The 16,852-nt window shown below is 38.5% G+C and overlaps 1 protein-coding gene across 4 annotated transcripts in view; it reads right to left on the bottom strand.

Annotated features, from left to right (window-relative positions):
- The window catches only part of LOC106051406 (uncharacterized), a 152,063-nt gene extending 137,891 nt beyond the window's left edge, over window positions 1-14,172 (bottom strand). The window contains exons 1-2 of one of the 4 annotated variants that reach the window (XM_056019782.1): window positions 14,014-14,172; window positions 13,159-13,794 (exon numbers count right to left, since the gene is read on the bottom strand). In XM_056019782.1, the coding sequence (XP_055875757.1) occupies window positions 13,159-13,672 (514 nt within the window). In that variant the 5' untranslated portion in view covers window positions 13,673-13,794; window positions 14,014-14,172. Of the gene's footprint in view, window positions 1-13,158; window positions 13,795-14,013 lie in introns of those variants that run through there. The other 3 variants (XM_056019783.1, XM_056019784.1, XM_056019785.1) reach the window with 3 other exon arrangements.
- Between the last annotated feature and the right edge of the window lie 2,680 nt (window positions 14,173-16,852).

Raw genomic sequence — 16,852 nt, 5'->3', positions numbered from 1 at the left:
GAAGAATAGATGGATAGACGGAAGGAAAAATGGATAGACGGAAGGAAGAATAGATGGATAGACGGAAGGAAGAATAGATGGATAGACGGAAGGAAGAATAGAAGTATAGACGGAAGGAATAATAGATGTATAGACGGAAAGAAGAATAGATGGATAGACGGAAGGAAGAATAGATGGAGAGATGGAAGGAAGAATAGATGGAGAGATGGAAGGAAGAATAGATGGAGAGATGGAAGGAAGAATAGATGGATAGATGGAAGGAAGAAAAGATGGATAGACGGAAGGAAGAATAGATAGAGAGATGGAAGGAAGAAAAGATGGATAGACGGAAGGAAGAATAGATGTATAGACGGAAGGAAGATTAGATGTATAGACGGAAGGAAGAATAGATGAAGAGATGGAAGAAAGAATAGATGGAGAGATGAAAGGAAGAATAGATGGAGAGATAGAAGGTAGAATAGATGGATAGACGAAAGAAAGAATAGATGGGGAGATGGAAGGAAGAATAGATGGATAGATGGAAGGAAGAATAGATGGATAGACGGAAGAAAGAATAGATGGGGAGATGGAAGGAAGAATAGATGGAGAGATGGAAGGAAGAATAGATGGATAGATGGAAGGAAGAATAGATGGATAGACGGAAGAAAGAATAGATGGGGAGATGGAAGAAAGAAAAGATGGATAGACGGAAGGAAGAATAGATGGAGAGATGGAAGGAAGAATAGATGGAGAGATGGAAGGAAGAATAGATGGATAGACGAAAGGAAGAATAGATGGAGAGATGGAAGGAAGAATAGATGGAGAGATGGAAGGAAGAATAGATGGATAGACGGAAGGAAGAATAAATGGATAGATGGAAGGAAGAATAGATGGAGAGACGGAAGGAAGAATAGATGGAGAGATGGAAGGAAGAATAGATGGATAGACGAAAGAAAGAATAGATGGGGAGATGGAAGGAAGAATAGATGGAGAGATGGAAGGAAGAATAGATAGATAGACAGAAGAAAGAATAGATGGGGAGATGGAAGGAAGAATAGATGGAGAGATGGAAGGAAGAATAGATGGATAGACGGAAGGAAGAATAGATGGATAGACGGAAGGAAGAATAGATGGATAGATGGAAGGAAGAATAGATGAATAGACGGAAGGAAGAATAGATGAATAGACGGAAGGAAGAATAGATGTATAGACGGAAGGAAGAATAGATGTATAGACGGAAGGAAGAATACATGGATAGACGGAAGGAAGAATAGATGGAGAGATGGAAGGAAGAATAGATGGAGAGATGAAAGGAAGAATAGATGGATAGATGGAAGGAAGAATAGATGGATAGACGGAAGGAAGAATAGATGGAGAGATGGAAGGAAGAAAAGATGGATAGACGGAAGGAAGAGTAGATGTATAGACGGAAGGAAGAATAGATGTATAGACGGAAGGAAGAATAGATGAAGAGATGGAAGAAAGAATAGATGGAGAGACGAAAGGAAGAATAGATGGATAGATGGAAGGAAGAATAGATGGATAGACGAAAGAAAGAATAGATGGGGAGATGGAAGGAAGAATAGATGGAGAGATGGAAGGAAAAATAGATGGAGATATGGAAGGAAGAATAGATGGATAGACGGAAGAAAGAATAGATGGAGAGATGGAAGGAAGAATAGATGGATAGATGGAAGGAAGAATAGATGGATAGACGGAAGAAAGAATAGATGGGGAGATGGAAGGAAGAATAGATGGAGAGATGGAAGGAATAATAGATGGATAGATGGAAGGAAGAATAGATGGATAGACGGAAGGAAGAATAGATGTATAGACGGAAGGAAGAATAGATGTATAGACGGAAGGAAGAATACATGGATAGACGGAAGGAAGAATAGATGGAGAGATGGAAGGAAGAATAGATGGAGAGATGGAAGGAAGAATAGATGGATAGACGGAAGAAAGAATAGACGGGGAGATGGAAGGAAGAATAGATGGAGAGATGGAAGGAAGAATAGATGGATAGATGGAAGGAAGAATAGATGGATAGACGGAAGAAAGAATAGATGGAGAGATGGAAGGAAGAATAGATGGAGAGATGGAAGGAAGAATAGATGGATAGACGGAAGGAAGAATAAATGGATAGACGGAAGAAATAATAGATGGAGAGACGGAAGGAAGAATAGATGGAAAGATGGAAGGAAGAATAGATGGATAGATGGATAGAAGAATAGATGGATAGACGGAAGAAAGAATAGATGGGGAGATGGAAGGAAGAATAGATGGAGAGATGGAAGGAAGAATAGATGGATAGACAGAAGAAAGAATAGATGGGGAGATGGAAGGAAGAATAAATTGAGAGACGGAAGGAAGAATAGATGGATAGACGGAAGGAAGAATAGATGAAGAGATGGAAGAAAGAATAGATGGAAGAAAGAATAAATGGAGAGACGGAAGGAAGAATAGATGGATAGACGGAAAGAAAAAATAGATGGATAGACGGAAGGAAGAATAGATGGATAGATGGAAGGAAGAATAGATGAATAGACGGAAGGAAGAATAGATGAATAGACGGAAGGAAGAATAGATGGATAGACGGAAGGAAGAATAGATGGATAGACGGAAGGAAGAATAGATGAATAGACGGAAGGAAGAATAGATGGATAGATGGAAGGAAGAATAGATGGATAGACGGAAGGAAAAATAGATGGATAGACGGAAGAAAGAATAGATGTATAGACGGAAGGAAGAATAGATGGATAGACGGAAGGAAGAATAGATGGATAGACGGAAAGAAGAATAGATGGATAGAAGGAAGGAAAAATAGATGGAGAGATGGAAAGAAGAATAGATGGATAGAAGGAAGGAAGAATAGATGGATAGATGGAAGGAAGAATAGATGGATAGACGGAAGGAAGAATAGATGTATAGACGGAAGGAAGAATAGATGTATAGACGGAAGGAAGAATACATGGATAGACGGAAGGAAGAATAGATGGAGAGATGGAAGGAAGAATAGATGGAGAGATGGAAGGAAGAATAGATGGAGAGATGGAAGGAAGAATAGATGGATAGATGGAAGGAAGAATAGATGGATAGACGGAAGGAAGAATAGATGGAGAGATGGAAGGAAGAAAAGATGGATAGACGGAAGGAAGAGTAGATGTATAGACGGAAGGAAGAATAGATGTATAGACGGAAGGAAGAATAGATGAAGAGATGGAAGAAAGAATAGATGGAGAGACGAAAGGAAGAATAGATGGATAGATGGAAGGAAGAATAGATGGATAGACGAAAGAAAGAATAGATGGGGAGATGGAAGGAAGAATAGATGGAGAGATGGAAGGAAAAATAGATGGAGATATGGAAGGAAGAATAGATGGATAGACGGAAGAAAGAATAGATGGAGAGATGGAAGGAAGAATAGATGGATAGATGGAAGGAAGAATAGATGGATAGACGGAAGAAAGAATAGATGGGGAGATGGAAGGAAGAATAGATGGAGAGATGGAAGGAATAATAGATGGATAGATGGAAGGAAGAATAGATGGATAGACGGAAGGAAGAATAGATGTATAGACGGAAGGAAGAATAGATGTATAGACGGAAGGAAGAATACATGGATAGACGGAAGGAAGAATAGATGGAGAGATGGAAGGAAGAATAGATGGAGAGATGGAAGGAAGAATAGATGGATAGACGGAAGAAAGAATAGATGGGGAGATGGAAGGAAGAATAGATGGAGAGATGGAAGGAAGAATAGATGGATAGATGGAAGGAAGAATAGATGGATAGACGGAAGAAAGAATAGATGGAGAGATGGAAGGAAGAATAGATGGAGAGATGGAAGGAAGAATAGATGGATAGACGGAAGGAAGAATAAATGGATAGACGGAAGAAAGAATAGATGGAGAGACGGAAGGAAGAATAGATGGAAAGATGGAAGGAAGAATAGATGGATAGATGGATAGAAGAATAGATGGATAGACGGAAGAAAGAATAGATGGGGAGATGGAAGGAAGAATAGATGGAGAGATGGAAGGAAGAATAGATGGATAGACAGAAGAAAGAATAGATGGGGAGATGGAAGGAAGAATAGATGGAGAGATGGAAGGAAGAATAGATGGATAAATGGAAGGAAGAATAGATGGATAGACGGAAGAAAGAATAGATGGGGAGATGGAAGGAAGAATAGATGGAGAGATGGAAGGAAGAATAGATGGATAGATGGAAGGAAGAATAGATGGATAGACGGAAGAAAGAATAGATGGGGTGATGGAAGGAAGAATAGATGGATAGACGGGTGGAAGAATAGATGGAGAGACGGAAGGAAGAATAGATGGATAGACGGAAGGAAGAATAGATGGATAGACGGAAGGAAGAATAGATGAAGAGATGGAAGGAAGAATAGATAAAAAGACGGAAGGAAGAATAGATGGATAGACGGAAGGAAGAATAGATGTATAGACGGAAAGAAGAATAGATGGATAGACGGAAGGAAGAATAGATGGAGAGATGGAAGGAAGAATAGATGGAGAGATGGAAGGAAGAATAGATGGAGAGATGGAAGGAAGAATAGATGGATAGATGGAAGGAAGAAAAGATGGATAGACGGAAGGAAGAATAGATAGAGAGATGGAAGGAAGAAAAGATGGATAGACGGAAGGAAGAATAGATGTATAGACGGAAGGAAGATTAGATGTATAGACGGAAGGAAGAATAGATGAAGAGATGGAAGAAAGAATAGATGGAGAGATGAAAGGAAGAATAGATGGAGAGATAGAAGGTAGAATAGATGGATAGACGAAAGAAAGAATAGATGGGGAGATGGAAGGAAGAATAGATGGATAGATGGAAGGAAGAATAGATGGATAGACGGAAGAAAGAATAGATGGGGAGATGGAAGGAAGAATAGATGGAGAGATGGAAGGAAGAATAGATGGATAGATGGAAGGAAGAATAGATGGATAGACGGAAGAAAGAATAGATGGGGAGATGGAAGAAAGAAAAGATGGATAGACGGAAGGAAGAATAGATGGAGAGATGGAAGGAAGAATAGATGGAGAGATGGAAGGAAGAATAGATGGATAGACGAAAGGAAGAATAGATGGAGAGATGGAAGGAAGAATAGATGGAGAGATGGAAGGAAGAATAGATGGATAGACGGAAGGAAGAATAAATGGATAGATGGAAGGAAGAATAGATGGAGAGACGGAAGGAAGAATAGATGGAGAGATGGAAGGAAGAATAGATGGATAGACGAAAGAAAGAATAGATGGGGAGATGGAAGGAAGAATAGATGGAGAGATGGAAGGAAGAATAGATAGATAGACAGAAGAAAGAATAGATGGGGAGATGGAAGGAAGAATAGATGGAGAGATGGAAGGAAGAATAGATGGATAGACGGAAGGAAGAATAGATGGATAGACGGAAGGAAGAATAGATGGATAGATGGAAGGAAGAATAGATGAATAGACGGAAGGAAGAATAGATGAATAGACGGAAGGAAGAATAGATGTATAGACGGAAGGAAGAATAGATGTATAGACGGAAGGAAGAATACATGGATAGACGGAAGGAAGAATAGATGGAGAGATGGAAGGAAGAATAGATGGAGAGATGAAAGGAAGAATAGATGGATAGATGGAAGGAAGAATAGATGGATAGACGGAAGGAAGAATAGATGGAGAGATGGAAGGAAGAAAAGATGGATAGACGGAAGGAAGAGTAGATGTATAGACGGAAGGAAGAATAGATGTATAGACGGAAGGAAGAATAGATGAAGAGATGGAAGAAAGAATAGATGGAGAGACGAAAGGAAGAATAGATGGATAGATGGAAGGAAGAATAGATGGATAGACGAAAGAAAGAATAGATGGGGAGATGGAAGGAAGAATAGATGGAGAGATGGAAGGAAAAATAGATGGAGATATGGAAGGAAGAATAGATGGATAGACGGAAGAAAGAATAGATGGAGAGATGGAAGGAAGAATAGATGGATAGATGGAAGGAAGAATAGATGGATAGACGGAAGAAAGAATAGATGGGGAGATGGAAGGAAGAATAGATGGAGAGATGGAAGGAATAATAGATGGATAGATGGAAGGAAGAATAGATGGATAGACGGAAGGAAGAATAGATGTATAGACGGAAGGAAGAATAGATGTATAGACGGAAGGAAGAATACATGGATAGACGGAAGGAAGAATAGATGGAGAGATGGAAGGAAGAATAGATGGAGAGATGGAAGGAAGAATAGATGGATAGACGGAAGAAAGAATAGACGGGGAGATGGAAGGAAGAATAGATGGAGAGATGGAAGGAAGAATAGATGGATAGATGGAAGGAAGAATAGATGGATAGACGGAAGAAAGAATAGATGGAGAGATGGAAGGAAGAATAGATGGAGAGATGGAAGGAAGAATAGATGGATAGACGGAAGGAAGAATAAATGGATAGACGGAAGAAATAATAGATGGAGAGACGGAAGGAAGAATAGATGGAAAGATGGAAGGAAGAATAGATGGATAGATGGATAGAAGAATAGATGGATAGACGGAAGAAAGAATAGATGGGGAGATGGAAGGAAGAATAGATGGAGAGATGGAAGGAAGAATAGATGGATAGACAGAAGAAAGAATAGATGGGGAGATGGAAGGAAGAATAAATTGAGAGACGGAAGGAAGAATAGATGGATAGACGGAAGGAAGAATAGATGAAGAGATGGAAGAAAGAATAGATGGAAGAAAGAATAAATGGAGAGACGGAAGGAAGAATAGATGGATAGACGGAAAGAAAAAATAGATGGATAGACGGAAGGAAGAATAGATGGATAGATGGAAGGAAGAATAGATGAATAGACGGAAGGAAGAATAGATGAATAGACGGAAGGAAGAATAGATGGATAGACGGAAGGAAGAATAGATGGATAGACGGAAGGAAGAATAGATGAATAGACGGAAGGAAGAATAGATGGATAGATGGAAGGAAGAATAGATGGATAGACGGAAGGAAAAATAGATGGATAGACGGAAGAAAGAATAGATGTATAGACGGAAGGAAGAATAGATGGATAGACGGAAGGAAGAATAGATGGATAGACGGAAGGAAGAATAGATGGATAGAAGGAAGGAAAAATAGATGGAGAGATGGAAAGAAGAATAGATGGATAGAAGGAAGGAAGAATAGATGGATAGATGGAAGGAAGAATAGATGGATAGACGGAAGGAAGAATAGATGTATAGACGGAAGGAAGAATAGATGTATAGACGGAAGGAAGAATACATGGATAGACGGAAGGAAGAATAGATGGAGAGATGGAAGGAAGAATAGATGGAGAGATGGAAGGAAGAATAGATGGAGAGATGGAAGGAAGAATAGATGGATAGATGGAAGGAAGAATAGATGGATAGACGGAAGGAAGAATAGATGGAGAGATGGAAGGAAGAAAAGATGGATAGACGGAAGGAAGAGTAGATGTATAGACGGAAGGAAGAATAGATGTATAGACGGAAGGAAGAATAGATGAAGAGATGGAAGAAAGAATAGATGGAGAGACGAAAGGAAGAATAGATGGATAGATGGAAGGAAGAATAGATGGATAGACGAAAGAAAGAATAGATGGGGAGATGGAAGGAAGAATAGATGGAGAGATGGAAGGAAAAATAGATGGAGATATGGAAGGAAGAATAGATGGATAGACGGAAGAAAGAATAGATGGAGAGATGGAAGGAAGAATAGATGGATAGATGGAAGGAAGAATAGATGGATAGACGGAAGAAAGAATAGATGGGGAGATGGAAGGAAGAATAGATGGAGAGATGGAAGGAATAATAGATGGATAGATGGAAGGAAGAATAGATGGATAGACGGAAGGAAGAATAGATGTATAGACGGAAGGAAGAATAGATGTATAGACGGAAGGAAGAATACATGGATAGACGGAAGGAAGAATAGATGGAGAGATGGAAGGAAGAATAGATGGAGAGATGGAAGGAAGAATAGATGGATAGACGGAAGAAAGAATAGATGGGGAGATGGAAGGAAGAATAGATGGAGAGATGGAAGGAAGAATAGATGGATAGATGGAAGGAAGAATAGATGGATAGACGGAAGAAAGAATAGATGGAGAGATGGAAGGAAGAATAGATGGAGAGATGGAAGGAAGAATAGATGGATAGACGGAAGGAAGAATAAATGGATAGACGGAAGAAAGAATAGATGGAGAGACGGAAGGAAGAATAGATGGAAAGATGGAAGGAAGAATAGATGGATAGATGGATAGAAGAATAGATGGATAGACGGAAGAAAGAATAGATGGGGAGATGGAAGGAAGAATAGATGGAGAGATGGAAGGAAGAATAGATGGATAGACAGAAGAAAGAATAGATGGGGAGATGGAAGGAAGAATAGATGGAGAGATGGAAGGAAGAATAGATGGATAAATGGAAGGAAGAATAGATGGATAGACGGAAGAAAGAATAGATGGGGAGATGGAAGGAAGAATAGATGGAGAGATGGAAGGAAGAATAGATGGATAGATGGAAGGAAGAATAGATGGATAGACGGAAGAAAGAATAGATGGGCTGATGGAAGGAAGAATAGATGGATAGACGGGTGGAAGAATAGATGGAGAGACGGAAGGAAGAATAGATGGATAGACGGAAGGAAGAATAGATGGATAGACGGAAGGAAGAATAGATGAAGAGATGGAAGGAAGAATAGATAAAAAGACGGAAGGAAGAATAGATGGATAGACGGAAGGAAGAATAGATGGAGAGCTGGAAGGAAGAATAGATGGATAGACGGAAGGAAAAATAGATAAAAAGACGGAAGGAAGAAGAGATGTATAGACGGAAGGAAGAATAGATGGAGAGATGGAAGAAAGAATAGATGGAAAGATGGAAGGAAGAATAAATGGAGAGACGGAAGGAAGAATAGATGGAGAGATGGAAGGAAGAATAGATGGATAGACGGAATGAAGAATTGATGGAGAGATGGAAGAAAGAATAGATGGAGAGATGGAAGGAAGAATAAATGGAGAGACGGAAGGAAGAATAGATGGAAAGATGGAAAAAAGAAAAGATGGAGTAATGGAAGGAAGAATATATGGAGAGACGGAAGAAGGAATAGATGGAGAGCTGGAAGGAAGAATTGATGAATAGACGGAAGGAAGAATAGATGGATAGAGTAAAGGAAGAACAGATGTATAGACGGAAGGAAGAATAGATGGACAGATGGAAGAAAGAAAAGATGGAAAGATGTAAGGAAGAATAAATTGAGAGACGGAAGGAAGAATAGATGGATAGACGGAAGGAAGAATAGATGAAGAGATGGAAGAAAGAATAGATGGAAGAAAGAATAAATGGAGAGACGGAAGGAAGAATAGATGGATAGACGGAAAGAAAAAATAGATGGATAGACGGAAGGAAGAATAGATGGATAGATGGAAGGAAGAATAGATGAATAGACGGAAGGAAGAATAGATGAATAGACGGAAGGAAGAATAGATGGATAGACGGAAGGAAGAATAGATGGATAGACGGAAGTAAGAATAGATGGATAGACGGAAGGAAGAATAGATGGATAGACGGAAGGAAGAATAGATGTATAGACGGAAGGAAGAATAGATGGAGAGATGGAAGAAAGAAAAGATGGAAAGATGGAAGGAAGAATAAATTGAGAGACGGAAGGAAGAATAGATGGATAGACGGAAGGAAGAATAGATGGATAGACGGAAGAAAGAATAGATGGGGAGATGAAAGAAAGAAAAGATGGATAAACGGAAGGAAGAATAGATGGATAGACGGAAGGAAGAATAGATGGAGAGACGGAAGGAAGAAAAGATGGAGAGATGAAAGGAAGAATAGATGGAGAGATGAAGGAAGAATAGATGGATAGACGGAAGGAAGAATAGATGGATAGACGGAAGAAAGAATAGATGGATAGACGGAAGAAAGAATAGATGGGGAGATGGAAGGAAGAATAGATGGAGAGATGAAAGGAAGAATAGATGGATAGATGGAAGGAAGAATAGATGGAAAGACGGAAGAAAGAATAGATGGGGAGATGGAAGGAAGAATAGATGGATAGACGGAAGGAAGAATAGATGGAGAGACGGAAGGAAGAATAGATGGAGAGACGGAATGAAAAATTGATGGAGAGATGGAAGAAAGAAAAGATGGAAAGATGGAAGGAAGAATAGATGGAGAGATGGAAGAAAGAATAGATGGAGAGATGGAAGAAAGAATAAATGGAGAGACGGAAGGAAGAATAGATGGATAGATGGAAGGAAGAATAGATGGATAGACGGAAGAATGAATAGATGGGGAGATGGAAGTAAGAATAGATGGAGAGATGAAAGGAAGAATAGATGGATAGATGGAAGGAAGAATAGATAGATAGACGGAAGAAAGAATAGATGGGGAGATGGAAGGAAGAATAGATAGATAGACGGAAGAAAGAATAGATGGGGAGATGGAAGGAAGAATAGATGGATAGAAGGAAGGAAGAATAGATGGAGAGACGGAAGGAAGAATAGATGGATAGACGGAAGGAAGAATAGATGGATAGACGGAAGGAAGAATAGATGGATAGACGGAAGGAAGAATAGATGGAGAGCTGGAAGGAAGAATAGATGGAGAGCTGGAAGGAAGAATAGATGGATAGACGGAAGGAAGAATGTATAGACGGAAGGAAGAATAGATGGAGAGATGGAAGAAAGAATAGATGGAAAGATGAAAAGAAGAATAAATGGAGAGACGGAAGGAAGAATAGATGGAGAGATGGAAGGAAGAATAGATGGAGAGATGGAAGGAAGAATAGATGGATAGACGGAAGGAAGAATAGATGGAGAGATGGAAGAAAGAATAGATGGAGAGATGGAAGAAAGAATAAATGGAGAGATGGAAGAAAGAATAAATGGAGAGACGGAAGGAAGAATAGATGAATAGACAGAAGGAAGAATAGATAGATAGACAGAAGGAAGACTAGATGGAGAGCTGGAAGGAAGAATAGATGGATAGACGGAAGGAAGAATAAATGGATAGACGGAAGAAAGAATAGATGGGGAGATGGAAGAAAGAAAAGATGGATAGACGGAAGGAAGAATAGATGGATAGACGGAAGGAAGAATAGATGGAGAGACGGAAGGAAGAAAAGATGGAGAGATGGAAGAAAGAATAGATGGAGAGATGGAAGGAAGAATAGATGGATAGACGGAAGAAAGAATAGATGGGGAGATGGAAGGAAGAAAAGATGGAGAGATGAAAGGAAGAATAGATGGATAGATGGAAGGAAGAATAGATGGATAGACGGAAGAAAGAATAGATGGGGAGATGGAAGGAAGAATAGATGGATAGACGGAAGGAAGAATAGATGGAGAGACGGAAGGAAGAATAGATGGATAGACGGAAGGAATAATAGATGGATAGACGGAAGGAAGAATAGATGGAGAGATGGAATGAAGAATAGATGGATAGACGGAAGAAAGAATAGATGGGGAGATGGAAGGAAGAATAGATGGAGAGATGAAAGGAAGAATAGATGGATAGATGGAAGGAAGAATAGATAGATAGACGGAAGAAAGAATAGATGGGGAGATGGAAGGAAGAATAGATGGATAGAAGGAAGGAAGAATAGATGGAGAGACGGAAGGAAGAATAGATGGATAGACGGAAGGAAGAATAGATGGATATACGGAAGGAAGAATAGATGGAGAGATGAAAGGAAGAATAGATAAATAGACGGAAGGAAGAATAGATGGATAGACGGAAGGAAGAATAGATGGATAGACGGAAGGAAGAATAGATGGAGAGCTGGAAGGAAGAATAGATGGATGGACGGAAGGAAGAATGTATAGACGGAAGGAAGAATGGATGGAGAGATGGAAGAAAGAATAGATGGAAAGATGAAAGGAAGAATAAATGGAGAGACGGAAGGAAGAATAGATGGAGAGATGGAAGGAAGAATAGATGGAGAGATGGAAGGAAGAATAGATGGATAGACGGAAGGAAGAATAGATGGAGAGATGGAAGAAAGAATAGATGGAGAGATGGAAGGAAGAATAAATGGAGAGACGGAAGGAAGAATAGATGGAGAGATGGAAGGAAGAATAGATGGAGAGACGGAAGAAGGAATAGATGGAGAGCTGGAAGGAAGAATAGATGAATAGACGGAAGGAAGAATAGATGGATAGACGGAAGGAAGAATAGATGTATAGACGGAAGGAAGAATAGATGGAGAGATGGAAGAAAGAAAAGATGGAAAGATGGAAGGAAGAATAAATTGAGAGACGGAAGGAAGAATAGATGGATAGACGGAAGGAAGAATAGATGGAGAGATGGAAGAAAGAATAGATGGAGAGATGGAAGAAAGAATAAATGGAGAGACGGAAGGAAGAATAGATGGATAGACGGAAAGAAAAAATAGATGGATAGACGGAAGGAAGAATAGATGGAGAGCTGGAAGGAAGAATAGATGGATAGATGGAAGGAAGAATAGATGGATAGACGGAAAAAAGAATAGATGGGGAGATGGAAGAAAGAAAATATGGATAAACGGAAGGAAGAATAGATGGATAGACGGAAGAAAGAATAGATGGGGAGATGGAAGGAAGAATAGATGGATAGACGGAAGGAAGAATAGATGGAGAGACGGAAGGAAGAATAGATGGAGGGACGGAATGAAAAATTGATGGAGAGATGGAAGAAAGAAAAGATGGAAAGATGGAAGGAAGAATAGATGGAGAGATGGAAGAAAGAATAGATGGAGAGATGGAAGAAAGAATAAATGGAGAGACGGAAGGAAGAATAGATGGATAAATGGAAGGAAGAATAGATGGATAGACGGAAGAAAGAATAGATGGGGAGATGGAAGGAAGAATAGATGGAGAGATGAAAGGAAGAATAGATGGATAGATGGAAGGAAGAATAAATGGAGAGACGGAAGGAAGAATAGATGGATAGATGGAAGGAAGAATAGATGGATAGATGGAAGGAAGAATAGATGGATAGATGGAAGGAAGAATAGATGGAGAGACGGAAGGAAGAATAGATGGATAGATTAATGAATTGAATGATTATAAATAGTTTGTCAACAAGCTGTTTTTAATGTAAATAGTATAGCACAAGTCTATGCTAATATAAATGTTTCTATTTGTAAAAGTTATTTTGGACTTACTTTTAGGAGAGACTTTCCTTTTGTAGTAACAGTAGTTTTGTAATACATCGTGAATATTTATTTTGCAGTTAGTACTTTGTGCGTTTCTTACATTTCTGGTTAATTTATGAAAGAACTTTTCAGTGACCTGTGTTGTGTCTCGAGATTTAGTCTTCCCACTCTTAGAATTGAATTGACTTTCGGACAATCTTTGTCCGGGTTCAATGTTTTTTATATGTTTAATGACTTCTCCCTCCTGTACTGACTGGTCTGCTGCTAGATTTAGATCTAAATTCTTTCTGGCTACGGCTAGAACATTTCTATGATCTTGGTCAAGTAAATACGTTTCCAAAGAACGCAATCGATAGTTTTGCTGAAACAGACATACTGCAAAAATAACAACTGTTACTAACAAAACTAGGACTAGATGAAACAATAATTTCACTGTTGTAGAGTGGACATATGTTTTATCTCTAGATGACCAATCCTGGTAATTTGTGGTTTTCTCCTCTCGTTCTTTTTTGTCTACAAACATTTTTCTTTGAGTCACTATCTTGTGCAGTTGTTCAGCAAATGTCTAAAAGCTGGGTACATTTATTTTTTCAAGCCTTTGTATAAACTCCATGACAGATTCTTTTTGAAACATTATTTTGGACTCTGATAAGAAAACAATAGCACAGTGTATATCAAATGTTTGCCAATACCATAACGCATCAATATGTAACTTACGTATGAACAGGTGGGAAATGGACGATTGAACGTTGTTGATATGTACAGTAAACATATTTTTTTAAAGTATAGGAATTGTTGTTGAAATGTTAAAATATTTTGAAAATAAAAAAAATAGTTCTACTATATATCTATATAGAGAGTTACCTGTGAAATCTTATTGTTTGAATGACCATATCGCTTATGTGTTTCCACTGTACGCATTCACTCTAACATACCAAACACGTTAACCCTAACGAAACTGAAAGAAAAAAAAACCCTGCTATAATTAATGTCCTTGTAAAAACAAACACTACTATGAGACACACTGGCTGTAAATTGGGTCAAGGATTGACACACTTTGTGCTCCCTAAAGTTATCAGTAGCCTGTCTCCTTTGATCCCAAAAGACGTCTCATAAACAGGTGCGGACTTGCTATAAGGGCTAATGCCCTGTGGTCCGGTACCCAACTGGGCCGATATGACCACCAAAAGGGCCGATTGATTGCTAATAAATTGTATTAAGATTTTATAATAGTTTCTTTAAAAGCAACATTTTGAGCGTTGTGATTTTAAAACCAAACCATCTTCAAAGTCTAACACTAATCTAAAGCATTGTCGTAACATCCGTATTGAGTATTTCTAGAAGACGTCAATGCTAAACGATCAACAAGAAACTTAAGGCCTTTCTTTCTTATAGTGATCGACGTTAATGTGAATATATTCGGATGAATCTATAAAGGGACAAACAACAACTTTCCAAGTTCTATAAAGACATGTCCAGATGCATACGAATTCTTATTGATTAGGGGAACAGTGCACCAATGCGTTGATTGGAATCAAAATGCAAAAGAAGTTGAAGACATTTCAAACTAGGTTTCCAAGTTATTTAGAAAGCAGTATATGACCTTGTGAGTAAAGTAAAGTTTCTCTTTCAGATTTATAGGGCAGATGATGTTAAGGTCATCTGTTTCCTTGGTCTATGGTTAACGTGCAGGGTGTCATGTGGTCTGCACAAAGACCAAGCGCCTTTACTTCCCCCAACTCTAATCAGGTAACTGTTAGATTTCTTCACAAACATTCTAACCCAGGGTCTATGTTCGGAAGCCAAGCACTTAACCACTCTGCCACTAAGCCCTCATGACCTTTTAGTTGGGCAGTTCAATAATTAAGGATGAAGAGTTGTATTTGTACATTGAAGTCCATACGCCTACAAAAACGTCAAGAAGTAGAACTGAAGCATAAACAATTATTTCGTTTGAATATCAATGTCAAGTAATAATGTATATTATAGTATCAGGAATTAAAGATCCCCCATTCCAAGTGTTATTTTCAAGTAGCGAGTTGTGTAACCTTACTGTATAGAGACTTGGTTTTGTACGTCATCAAAAGGACATCGGGGGGGGGGGGGCAGGTTTCATTGAAGTTCTAGTGTACTACTCTGTATAATTCTTCCTTTATTATTATTGTGTTCTATATTTTTTTTTCATCTTATTATTTTTTTCATGTAAATAGCCACCTTAATTGTTATGTACATAAAAACTCTCCTAGTTGTCAATCTATTATTGCAGTTTTTTTGTTTTTTTTCAAATTCGGGTTATCTTAATTTAGTTCCGACAAGTATATAGAAAGGCTTGAGAAATAGACACTTGACTTGTGAACTATGACTGATGCATTAAACACTTACGTTACATCACAAATCGGACTATAAATAACCCTAACCCTATATATATACATTGTGATACGCCTTGCCCTTGTTGTTAATGGCTGTCTGACCTCGATAGATTACTCTGCAGATGTCTGGGTTTCTTGTACGAGTGTATTCAATGTAGGCTACTATGAACATGGGCGTAGCCAGGAAGGGAAATTGGGGTATATCGAAGTTTTATCTTTAAAACCATCTGTTGGGGGTTTTAACATTTAAAAAAAAAACTGTAAATATATTCATACAATTAGATGACTGTTTGCTTATAATAATATTAAAGAAAGAGTTTTCAACCTCAGAACTATCTGTAGGAGTTTTTAAAACTCAAAACCATCTGGAGGAGTTTTAAATTTAAAGTCCTCTGGAGGGGGTTTAAACTCAAAACCCCCATTGGCAACGCTCATGGAATTTGGTAACTGTCTCGGGGGGGGGGATTTTAAACTCAATACCCCCATGGATGCGTTGGGGCAAGTGATGGTTAACCCTTTAAAAATAAGTTAAGCATTTAAAAATATGTGAAAAACGTATTTGGGCCTATGAAGTCTAAATCCGAGTTGTATATGTATAAATAGATGTAGGTCCAACTGAAATTTTGTAACATTCCAATAGTCTAATCCTATAAAAACCATACAATGTATTAAGAGTGCAGGTTGTCATATCTTGTTGTTTTGTTGATTTAAAACTATTAAATAATTGTACAACCAGCACGATGTGTAGGCAACTGTATTGTAGAGTTTAGGCCTAGAAGTTTTGGATGCCATCTTGACATTCTCTGTCAATTATTATCTCGAAAAATCCCGTATTTTTGTTTTCAAATTTACTAATTAAATTGAATTCAAATTCTTAATTTCCGTGGAATCGTAATTTATGAATATTTTAAAATACATGTATATTTGCTTTAAATAAATGTGCAAAACTTTTAACGGCAACTATTTTGTCGTAGTCTGTCACCAGTTCATTATTTATTTGATCCAAAGTCTGTTTCTTTTTAAGTAGTTGTTCTACCACTTCATACATGGATGTATAGCTTAGTTGATACAGCGTTAGCAAAATGTGAGGATGCCCATTCTATAGGTTAGGATTATGTAGAGGATAAAGAATACCTGTGTGCATTGGAGTGATGGACTACACGAGGGTGTAGTGATGACCATTGTGAGACATTGTGAGAAATGTACATGTGAGGATCGTATAGGTGGGGAGTGCAGGTTGCGTATGTGCACTTAGAGGTGCACGTGAATGGGAGTGACCGATTGAGCAACTGGGTGATGCACATGGGAATGAAGAATGTGCTGTGCACATTTAC

This window comes from Biomphalaria glabrata, chromosome 2 (assembly GCF_947242115.1).
Source record: "Biomphalaria glabrata chromosome 2, xgBioGlab47.1, whole genome shotgun sequence".
In the NCBI taxonomy this organism is placed as follows: Eukaryota; Metazoa; Mollusca; class Gastropoda; family Planorbidae; genus Biomphalaria; species Biomphalaria glabrata.
This window is presented reverse-complemented; position numbering and strand designations above follow the sequence as displayed.